The sequence below is a fragment of the Carya illinoinensis genome, chromosome 1 (assembly GCF_018687715.1).
Source record: "Carya illinoinensis cultivar Pawnee chromosome 1, C.illinoinensisPawnee_v1, whole genome shotgun sequence".
NCBI lineage: Eukaryota > Viridiplantae > Streptophyta > Magnoliopsida > Fagales > Juglandaceae > Carya > Carya illinoinensis.
Genome location: NC_056752.1, coordinates 4,647,551 through 4,659,540, shown reverse-complemented (window position 1 = coordinate 4,659,540; position 11,990 = coordinate 4,647,551). Strand labels below are relative to the sequence as shown.

The 11,990-nt window shown below is 36.0% G+C and overlaps 1 protein-coding gene across 1 annotated transcript; it reads left to right on the top strand.

Annotated features, from left to right (window-relative positions):
* The first annotated feature begins 1,373 nt into the window (after positions 1-1,373).
* On the top strand, positions 1,374-2,345 carry LOC122306960 (probable calcium-binding protein CML41). Its single transcript, XM_043119545.1, has one exon. It carries the CDS (start codon positions 1,450-1,452, stop codon positions 2,074-2,076), a length of 627 nt encoding a protein of 208 aa, XP_042975479.1. The 5' UTR covers positions 1,374-1,449; the 3' UTR covers positions 2,077-2,345.
* Positions 2,346-11,990: the final 9,645 nt, after the last annotated feature.

Sequence of the window (11,990 nt, the reverse complement as noted above, 5' to 3'; positions counted from 1 at the left end):
TTGGATGTACATGGAGCTAGCATCGATAAAGGAAACTACAGTACCAACTCCAATTAAAGGCGCACGTCTGATCGATCAGAGTAGTAAATTCTTTCCTGCTTTTGACTGCCCTTAAAGATCTGGAAATTATATTTACATGAGTAGTACTAGCGTTCCCGCGGGAGAATCGCTAGTGTATTTTATTTTATTTTTTTAATTTCTTTTCAACAATTTTATTTTTATTTTTATTTTTATCTTTTTTTATGATCATTGATCGAAAAAAATATAAAAAATACATAATTTTATTGATAGATACTTTTTTAACCATTGATTAAAAAAATAATTAAAATAATCGAGTGGTAATTTTGAACGATAACATCGTTGAGAGGCTCTATTGTCATTTTTCTATTTATAGTTATAAAATGTCCAAACGCTTTACACTCTTTTTAAAAAAGAGATGATGAAGTGCACAAGTGTTGAACGTTTTTTAAAAAAGAGAAATAATATTTACAATTATGGAATGCGCAAGCGCCGTGTATTCATTTTAAAAAAAATGAGTAAATATGAGATTCATATAAAAAAATTAATTTTTTTAATGGTGGAATCTACTTATTTTTCAAATGAGTATTCAATATCTATACAACTCATGACTATAAGTCTGTATTTATCATTACTCTTTAAAAAAAGAAGTAAATATATGATTCACATGAAAAAAAAATTTATGAGGCGACTCTACTATTTTTCAAAAGAAAAGAAACATGTAATACTTCCACAACCAATTACTATAACTAACATTACTACCCTTTAAAAGTGCGCACGGTATTGCTTGTTGAAGTAGTGTTAAATATAGTTTTAAAATGAGTAATCTCTTTGAAATGAGGTATGTCGTTAGAAATAAATTTTTCACATGTATCTTAAATTTATCTGCATTTTTTAAAGAAAAAGTATCATATTTGAACAGCTAATATTGTCTAGGTGCCATTTAGATAGTAAATTGAGATGAAAGTTAAAAGTTAAATAAAATATTATTAGAATATTAGTTTATAATATTATTATTATTTTGAGATTTAAAAATTTTAAATTACTTATTATATTTTATATAGGAATTTCAAAATTTTTTAATGATGAGTACTGTTACACCACCATCTTACTTACATTTTATAATATATGATATAATATATTTATCATCATTTGATGATAAAGAAACATGCAATAAATAATCATTCAATAATAATAAATATATCACATCTTACTTTAAAGGAAATTGCTCAGTTAATTCATGTCCCTTTCGGAAACTGCCATGCAATTTCCCTCCGAGTCCCCCACAAGAATAAAGTCTACGTAACCACCCTTCTCGGTAATTGCTTTGTAAGTTCCCTAGGTAGAGACTTTACTCTTTTAAAATTCTCTACTTCTCTACTATAAGTTGGTTAGAAGTTCTGTATTTTCTTGAATTGAAGGATCAGGAAAATGTCACATCCAATGGCAACGTCCGAAAGAGTTTCTAAACCTTCAAAATGGTTCTCTAACAAAAGTCTTAGGGTAAGCCTCCATCGCCGGAAATCAAAGTCTGGCTCAAGTTCCTTAAGCTCGCCGAGATCTCCAAGATCATCTCCCATGTCACCACGTACCAAGAGTTCGAAGGACAGCTCTAGGGAAGACGAGCTGAAAGAAGTTTTTCGTTATTTCGACGGAGATGGGGACGGCAAAATCTCGGCGCTGGAACTCAGATCATACTTTGCGTCGATCGGAGAGTACATGTCGCACGAAGAGGCTCAGGGGGTGATCGACGATCTTGACTCCGACGGGGACAGTCTGTTGGATTTTAAAGACTTTTTGAGGCTGATGAAGAGGGATGGCAGGGGAGGCGATGATGATCAGGACCTAAAGAAAGCGTTTGAAATGTTCGAAATGGAGAAAGGGTCGGGCCGCATAACGCCAAGAAGCTTGCAGAGGATGCTGCAACGCCTCGGAGACACTAAGTCCCAAGACGAGTGTGCCGCCATGATTCGAGCTTACGACACCGATGGCAACGGAGAGCTTGATTTTAACGAGTTTCACCAAATGATGAATGATGATCATGGCTTAACTTGTTAAATTACAATTACATCATGTATTAATATTTTGTCAAAAAAAAGGGGTGAGAAGAAAAATCTCGAAACAAAACTCAATTAATGCATGAGATGTGAAAATTAAGAAACTATTCGATCCATGCATGCAGGCGTCTCTCGATCTCTAGCTAGTAGAGTACTTTAAGCTCAATGACGTAGATCAGTTAATTGATATTGTTTTGTGTATCGGTTGCAGCTTTTGTAAAGTTTCCGGTGTTATATATATGCATTATGATTTGTGTTTTGTTTGATCAATTTGTAATTTAGCAATTGCTTTGTTCATAAGTTAGAATATGTTTCGTTTAGTACTTAATATGGAAATATATAATTGAAGAAGTATATATACTGACTCATCTTCCGAGAGGCACCCCATCGTGTCATCTGTGAAACGCACGATCAAGTTAAAGCAAAGTTATGGGCATCCAAGAATCGACCTCTAACCCCTTGCCGACGGAAGAGTAGTAATAGCTTCTAAGCAGGCTCTGTGCTTACAAAATGAAATTGCAATTTGCAATAGACACCATCATGTGTAACCTCCTGAAGAAGGCGCAAATCACATCTGGCTCAATACTCTAAAATGATTAGTGAACGATACGTCAAGAGTGTCATTTATAATATATAATATTATAAATAATAAAACTTCTAATTCTCAAGTAATATAAAATCTCATACAGTATTACCGCTTACCCTCATAAATCAATATTAAAATATCACAATCTCCACCATCCCATTAAATTCCTGACTTTTTGTCGAGCCATGATTTCATTATACGTGGCATGATTTATAATGCCCCCAATGAGTACTCCACTCCAAAAGGATTAGTATTTACTTTTTGTGGGATTTAATTTATTATTTTATTTTTATAATAAATTAAGGGATATTTCATAAATTTTATTTATTTTTTAAATTTTTATTTAGTGTATAATACGAGGAATAAAGATCAAATTGCTCAACCAAAATTTAAGATATAAAAAATGCTGATATATGACACTCTCTGATCATCTATTTACTCGTGTAATACTTCGATCAATATATAACTCAATTTATACTAAGTTACATATATTTTTTTTTATTTAATAAAAAATTTGTTATTTTTGCGTATCACATTGATCTTCGTCCATTAGTAGAGATAATATTTAAAGACTTTCGTGGTTTCTAATGATCATTAAATTGTATGGCTGTGTAAGCATCATACAGGACATAATAAAAAAGAAAATTCTTCTTATCATCTTCACACATCACACATTATATTTATTTTAATTTTTTTAAGATAGAAAGAAACAATTCATACAATTAAAACTCCTTTTCAAAGCCTTGTCTTTTTGTGAGGTACGAGGCTACTAGACGTACGGACTTATAATTTAATTAATGTTGTGTCGATGTATACGACGTCGGTCGAGCGTCGGTTTCGATCCAATCCGTACGAGTCCGCATCTCCTGACCGTTGACCTACCTTAATTATTGGTTATAACTAAGGCTTTACTTCTTGTTTACTTCAATTCTGTGGTCTTTCTATGATATTTTTCTCTCCAGTCACCTGATTGCAAATACAAAATGCATTTGTGCTTAACTCTTTGCAATATGCATGTCCTTTCTTTTTCTTTTCCTTGGTAGGTATGCCTTATACGTAGGTCCAACATATATTATATAAATTGTTGATGTAATTTATGGTGATGCTGGTAACACATCCAATTAACTTGCAACCATAATAAAAAACCTCGGTGGTTCCAATGAGGGATGCCTCTGATAATTAAGTTAGAGGAGAGAAAGTCTTTAATTTTCTGATAATAGGAATATGAGGGAGAGATAATCAGTGCTCAGAACATATATGGTAATCTATTTATAGAGATTGAAAAGTTCCGTATGGTAAAATTATTCTAAGATCTCAATTCTAGGGACACAATATGATAATATTCATTTTGAAGAATGATTCTACCATTAATAACGCCGTTCTGGCATAAGTATCCCAACTAGATTTATCTCCATGAATCTTGATTTAAAAATGATTCGTTCAGCAGTAATTCTGGACCGAGTATGATTTCTGGGCTTCATTCCCAGGACCATACAACATGTTTAACTTTTTTTTTTGAAAGGAAAACTCTGTGTTTCATTAATAACAATTCATCCATTACAATCTTTGTCTCTTGACAAACTTTAAACAATGAAATCAGGGACTTCTTCAACCCAGATTTTTTCACCTCTCAAAAGTAAGGCTTTCTTAGCTAAGAATGTACAACCATATTACTTTCTCTATAAATAAATTGTATATTCCATTCAAATCTCTTTTTGAAAACCTGTCTAATATCATTTATCAAAGGTCCATAGCAAGTCAACACCTCTTCTTCACCTTCTACAGTCGTGATAATGGTCTTGGCATCCCCTTCAAATGTAACCCTCTGAAAGTTAAGGTCCCTGCAAAGTTCCAATGCTTTCCAAAGTGCATAACATTCTGCTATATCTGGTTTATTTACCATTTCTTTTCTATCACTAACAACCACCAATGCTTCACCTTCCTCATCTCTACGTATGATCCCAATCCCCATCACCCTCTTATTTACATCTAAAGAAGCATCCCAATTTACTTTGATAACATTTGCCCCCGGTTTCTTCCATTTAGTTTTGTTACCTGCATCACCTGCATTCATTTCTGTACTGAACACCCTCTTCTGTTCCTTTTGAGTCTTCTGGTATTCATCTAAACTCTCCTTAGCAGCTGACAGTAGCTTTTTGGGGCAAATAATTTTCTGTTCAAAGATTGCTTCTTTTCTTCTCATCCAAACCTTTCTTAACATAACAGCAATTTCTTCCACCTGGTTTGTCTGTAGCCTTTCCATTAAATCCTCCCATAACTCCATGAAGCCTCTACCTATCCTCTTCCATTTTTTCACATAGCTCTTCTCATCACCCCACACGTCATTTGCTGCAACACATTCTCATAGAGTATGAATCACTGTTTCCTTGTCTTCATAACATATCGGGCATTTAGGATCTTCAACAGCCTTCTTTTTGAAAAGATTAAGCTTGGTAGGTAATAAGTCATTTCCTGCCTTCCACAAGAACACCTTTACTGAGTTTGGCACATCCAATTTCCAAATGTTCTCCCACCTTTCATCTGTTATTCCATGCCCCGATGACTCCCCTTTACTTATTCTTAGCCTATCCAACTGCAGAAAATAGGCACTTTTTACTGTGAAGACTCCTTTGGTAGAAGGCCCCCATATTAGCTTATCTTCCAAATTGCCTTTGCTAAGAGGTATGCTGAGGATCATTTCAGCTTCCTCTTTTTCAAAAATTTGATTAACCAAATCTGTATCCCATTCCCCTTTCTGACTTAGAATCAGTGCTTCAACTTTGGTCTCTTTATTCAGAACCGATATGGGTGATTGAACAGCAAAGGATGATGGTTTGGTCAACCATTTCTAGCCCCATATCTCTATTTTTTTTTTCTATTCCCTACCCTCCACCTTAAACTCTCTTTTAACAAACCACCATAATGTTGTCTGAAATCATCCTCCCAGGCAAAAAAGCACTTTGAGTGGGAGCTATAATTTCAGACAAGACTTTTTAAAATCTATTACAAATGGTTTTTGAGATTAGTTTATACAATACATTGCACAAACTAATAGGCCTATAATCACTTACCAACATAGGTTCTTTAAGTTTTGGGATCAAAACTAAGAAAGTATAATTAAGTGAAGGGGTCCAAGAATTACCATTCAGAGCTGACAGCATAGCAACACACACCTCATCTGCTATAGTACTCCAATGATGCTGGAAAAAATAGGCTCCAAAGCCATCTGGTCCAGGTGACTTTAAAGGTGCCATCTGATGGAGTGCTTCTTCCACCTCCTTTCAAGTAAAAGCCTTTGCAAGCCTCTGATTCATATCTGTTGTTACCTTGGGCTCCATGCATTTTAGCACTTCCTCCAACTCTCATGAGTAGGGCAGGTTGAGGTAAACAAATTCTCAAAGTAGCCACTGAAAATCCTTTCAATCTCCTTGCACCCTGTTACCACCCTATTCTGCTCACTTACCACCTGATTTATGAAGTTTCTCTTCCTCCTTTGATTGGCACAAGCATGGAAATATTTTGTGTTCCTATTACCATGCTTGTACCAATTCCTCTTAGCTTTTTGTCTCCACCTTACCTCTTCTTGTTCAAGCAGCAACCTTATTTCTTCCTTCACTCTTTTTATTTCCTTTACTGAAAATTCATTTTCTTTTTCTTGTAAATTTTCCAACTTAGCAATTTTTTCTTCTAGCTAGCATCTTAGCATCCCTTCTTCTCCCCATTTTGCTCCACCCTTGAAAAACCTCCTTGCTTCTTGCCAATAGAGTCTCTACACTTTCTAGAGAACTCCTTCTTCCCACCTCTCTATTCCATATTCTCTTTAGAACCACATCACTTTCCACATCTAAGGCCCAACTAGCTTCATATTTAAAACTTTGGTTCCTTACCCACCTCCTTTCCCTCCCTTTTATCATATGAGCTAATAGGGGTTTATGGTCAGAAGTTCTTGCCACTAAAACCTCAACCCATACCTCATTGTAAACCTTAACCCAAGCTGGGTTGGCTAAAGCTCTGTCTAACCTCTCCTTTGTAAAAGTATCCCCTTCTTGCATATTACTCCAAGTAAATCTATCACCCTTCCACCCCAGATCATGAAGGCAACCCTCTTCAAGTACTTCCCTAAACAAAGCCATCTGTTTTTCATTCCTCAACCTTCCTCCTTGCTTCTCATCATTTGTAATGATTTCATTGAAATCCCCTATAATGAACCAGCCTTCCCTCACTTCTGGTTTAAGTGACTTCAAAAGATCCCATGACTCTTTCCTTCTGCTCGAATTTGGCTGCCCATAAAAACCTGTGAGTAGCCACTTTGCACTTACTCCCTCTTCTCCCACCCAAGCATTTATGTGCCTTTGAGAGTAATTCACTATTTCCACTTTTACTAAATCATCCCAGAGCATCAGCAGACCCCCACCTCTACCAATTGACTGCACTGTAAAACAATCTTCAAACTTCATCCTCCTTCTCAACCAATCATAACTCTCTCTACTGCATTTTGTTTCCATAATGAAAACAATGTTGGGTTTATTTACCTCTACTAGCTTGCAGAGGTCCTGAACTGCCTGAGGATTCCCCAATCCTCGGCAGTTCCAGCTTAAGAGTTTCATAATGGTAGGTGGGGCTGTACCACAGCCTCCACCTTTTCAACTTGACACATAGATACTTCCACCCTCTCTTCCTCCCCTCCTCCATACTTGGTTTCTTTCCTCTGATTCATCCCTTCTATCTCTCCCCCCATTCTTTTTGTTTTTCCCCCTTATTATCTGCAATCTCAGTATTCCCTCCTCTAGCTCAAGCTCTCCTTTTCCATTCCTTTTTTTTTTTTTTAACCTCAGTTTGATTTCTCAATTCTTGCAAAGTCACATCCCCTTTATTCAGTTTACTGCTTAGTTTGTCCTAGTAGCACCTTCCTGCACTAACTGAAGTTCTTCTTCAATGCTAACAGCACCCCCTTCATTAATCCCCTCCTCACTTCCTCTCTCAATACCAATTCCCTTCTTATCAAAACTATTGTTTAAACCTTCTTTCATATTATTTTCACTCTCTGATTTTTTTCCCATTTTACTTGTACTCTCCTCTGTATCCATCAATCTTTTACTTCCATTATCTTCCACCTCCACCAACTCCATTTCCCTCGCACAGTTCCCCTCCCCACACCAGATTGTTTTTTCCCCTACCCCTTCTTCAATCCTTCTCTCCCTTCCTCCCCCCACTACCTCTTCATGTTTTCCTTTATTTTTCCTCTCTCTCGGTTTTGTTATTGGTAAAGATTCTTACCCGTGGTCCCGAGCTTGCTCTCATCCATGATCCATACTGTTCTTCACCTTCTTCCTTTCCATACTTGTTACTACATCCTTCTGCCCCATGAACCATGCATCCGCATGAGAAGCAAAGTCTTGGTAGTTTTTCATAACTGAAAGGTATCCACATTTCTTTCCCTTTCACCATTATTGTTCTACCACGAGCAAGGGGCTGAGTAATATTCAGATTAATCTGAACCCTTAGATAGTTATCCCATCCACTACCATCTTCTTGAGTTACCACCTCCTTCACCCTCCCTACTATTCCCCCAATTTGTTCACCCCGGGTCTTAGTCATATAGGATAAGGGCAGGTCATGCATACGGACCCAAAAACTAGCATGGGCAAACACCATACCTTGTGGAGGAGTCAAACCATCAAACATCTTCAGTGCCATCAAATGACTTTCGAATAGCTAAGGTCTACCCTCCCACACCCTCAGTTTATCGGCTTGTGTTTCAAAGGTTGTTACAAAAATGTTTATACTCACCTCTGTGAAGATTGCAGCCTTGCTGATCCTCCAAACCTTTGCCATGGTCGACTCAAGCACTGCTCCACTAACTGTTCTCACCGAGCAAACCTTGCACACTAAACTCTGATCCTCCTTGTATTGTAAATCTTCTGCTTCCTCTTCCTCAAGTACAATGTTTGTTGCCTCACCTTCTGAGAGCTTAAACTTTTTCCATTTCTCCTCCAGTACGTTCATCTTTCCCACCTCCTTCCGCCGTGACCGCCCCTTCTAACCACCACTCTGTCCCTGCCAAATTTTGTTACTCGTCGCCCTCTAGGAGAATATTCCCCCCTTTCCGTTATAACTGCCTCCACTAAAAACTTCACCTCACTTTTTCCCCGAGAGAGAAAAAAGAGAGAGAAGACTTTTTGAGTTATACAACATGTTTAACTAAGTTTTATCATTTCGTTGCCTTATCTTATGCATGTGGATCGCTTATGATACGTCTTTGTTCATTCATTGTCCTTTCCTTGCTAGCTATGCACTCGTGTTTTCTCATTAGTTGTATGCAGCTTTTTCCTCCCCCACAACTAGTATTTAAACTCGACATAAATTAAAATGATGCTCCATAAATATATATATATATATATATACATGTACGTGTGTGTGTGTTTTGTGTTAAAATTAAAATTACAAAAACCTCTCTATGTAATTCCTTGTATTTATAGGTGATGATAGACTGTTTACATCTTGCAATGATTAAGATTGACAAGAAATAGCAAATACTCATGAATTGGATTATCAATATAGAAATTCACTTGGATGTCATTTGGGTTTAGGTGCATCATTGATACTTGGAAAAATAATTGATACAAGAAATATACTATATATTATATTCATATTTCATTCTCATTTCATTATGTTTAGGTGACTTGACTTATTAGTAGTTGATTTTTTTTTTTTTTTATCTTAAAGAAAAGAGCTGATTCAACTTTCAAGGGTTATGTATAATGTCAGGTCATAATAAAATAATGGTAGAAGGAAAACAAAATACCCAACATTTTTCTTGATCGATATTATAGAACTTAGTTTATTTATATTAATTAGTCTCAAAGTTTGTGAGCAAAATAGCTTATATATACGCAACATTAATTTCAAATTGGCCCCCAAAGTATCACAAGTTGTTGATCTGAAACGCATCTTCTTAGTTCTCTATATATAGTACATACAGGTCAAACAAGAATACACAGTACATCGGCTCAGAAGAAACAAACAAGAGTACGCCTCGGCATGTAAGTTATTTTTGGCTGCCTGCTGATTCTCGTTGGCCAAGTTGGCCCAGCCATCTCTGCGTCCTCTGGTCCATGCTTCCACGCATTATTGGCCAACCCGGTCCATTGATCAATAGCAATAAAATTAGATTAATTTTAAATATAATTATAGATTATGCAAATAATGTATATTTCTTTTGAAAATGAGTAAATCGATTGTTAAAAATTACTATTTTTTCAATCAAGTCTTATAATTATTTATTTTTCTTCAAAATAATTTGATGTACTTACACATTTAATAACTGCAAATATAATTTTTCATATGTAAGATAAATCTTAAGAAGTTGTTAACAAGCAGTTAGATTATAATATATTTAATTTGTTTTTATTCGAATTAGAGGTATATAATCGTGTAATATTTAATATTTTTATATATATATTTTTTAATGTTTATAAGCTTTAAATAAAATTTAAATATTTTAATTTATTTCAAATCACCACTTTTAAGATATTTTATTCTTAAACTATTGCTTTTCTAGTGACAAGTATGGTCATTTATTATAAAAGTAAGTGATGAGTATTGCTATCATGGTTCCTTGTCAATCCTATCATTTCAATCGTTACTCTTGTGGATGTGCGGTAGTTTAAAGCGGTGTTTTTACAAAAATAATTTATAAAAAAAAAAAAAATCATTTAAAATACATCATATCAATACAAATAATAAAATTTAAGAGAAAAATATTATTAAATTAAGTTATGTAACACAAAGAGATATTTTAGCTATAAAAAAGGTTAAAAATGCAAAATTATAAATTAACATGTAATAATATAATACGTTCGATTGTAAAACTAGTTTTAAAATAAATGTAACCCACAAGCCATAAATGAAAATAAAAAGAAAATATATGTTTATAAATTTGTTTATTGAATACCTAAGTATCATTAATATTAAAATGAAAGTCAGCATCATTAAATAGGATTAAAAAATAGTTATGTTAACGATTTTGATTTTGCATTTGGCACTAGTTTTTTTTTTTATTTTTTATTTTATGGAAATATGCTTCATTGCATTCATTCATAGAGGAAGTTACAACTGTGACTTATCAATACAGGAGAACCAGACTATAAGTCAACTAAAGTAACTGCTCAGGAGCTTCCCGCCAACAAATTTTTTTGTGACGGACATTGTCTAAACTTCTACACCTTCTCTCCTGACAGCAGTCAACAGAGAAGGCGCTCTGTCAAATCAGAGCTAAAACAACATTTCTTCCGAAGAAGAGAGGTACACCACACTCCATCCTCCCCAGGAGGAGGAGTACAACCACACTCTCTGCTCTCAAGGAAAAAAAGTACTAACATCTACCTTCCTCTAGAAGAGGAATAGGACAAACACCCAACTTCCTTCAAAGAGGAGTAAGACTCTAGTCTTTTTTATTATTTAATAAAACTAAAACAGACTACCTACAAAATAAAAACTGATAATGGGTTGTAAAGGCCCAGCTGAGCTAAAGGCCCAGCTGAGGAGTACTAACGATCAGCAAATGAGCCCAGCTGAGCTAAAGGCCCAACCTGTAGGTGCATGGGGGCCCAACCCATTAGGGTTTTATCTCAACACTCTAACGCCGCCGCCCAACGTCATCCCTCCTAGCCTCTGCATCTTCCCCCGCCTGGCACCTTCCCAGCCCTACACTGCTCTCATCAAAACCGGTTTGTTATCCATTAGGGATGCACGTTCTCCATCTGCTCTGGCAAGCTGCTGCCCCTACCCTCCTCCCAGCACTGAACCATCCCCCACCTCCCGGTTCAACCTCTCGCATCATCTTCAACCTCTCGCATTACCGGTACTCCAATCGGCACCACCATTTTGGACTTCCAGAGACAAAGCCAGAGCAAAACCAGATATCTCCGACATCCATGCACAGAGCATCAGGAGTTTATTCACTGTTTGACTAAGAGCAGCTCTCTGAAAAACAGAGATCTCCGAAAACCAGAAAACCTCTTAACAATATGAAATACACGAAAGCAGAAAAACAGAAAAAACAAGCAACCACCATTTGACTGCGTCACTTGAAACTCCAAACAACATCCATGAAGACAACCATCGTGAGCTGCGCCCGAGATCCACCCTGGAAAAGCTTTATCTCCTCCATGCATCTCGGCATGCGTTCCCAAAAAAACCTCTATTTTTTATTGATAAAATAGAGTTCCTATAACCCATAGAAAAGCACCCCAACCAGCAAGTTAAACCATCTCCATGAGCAGCTTCCATGACCAGCCCACGTCTTAAACCTCAAAATTGTCCCCTCA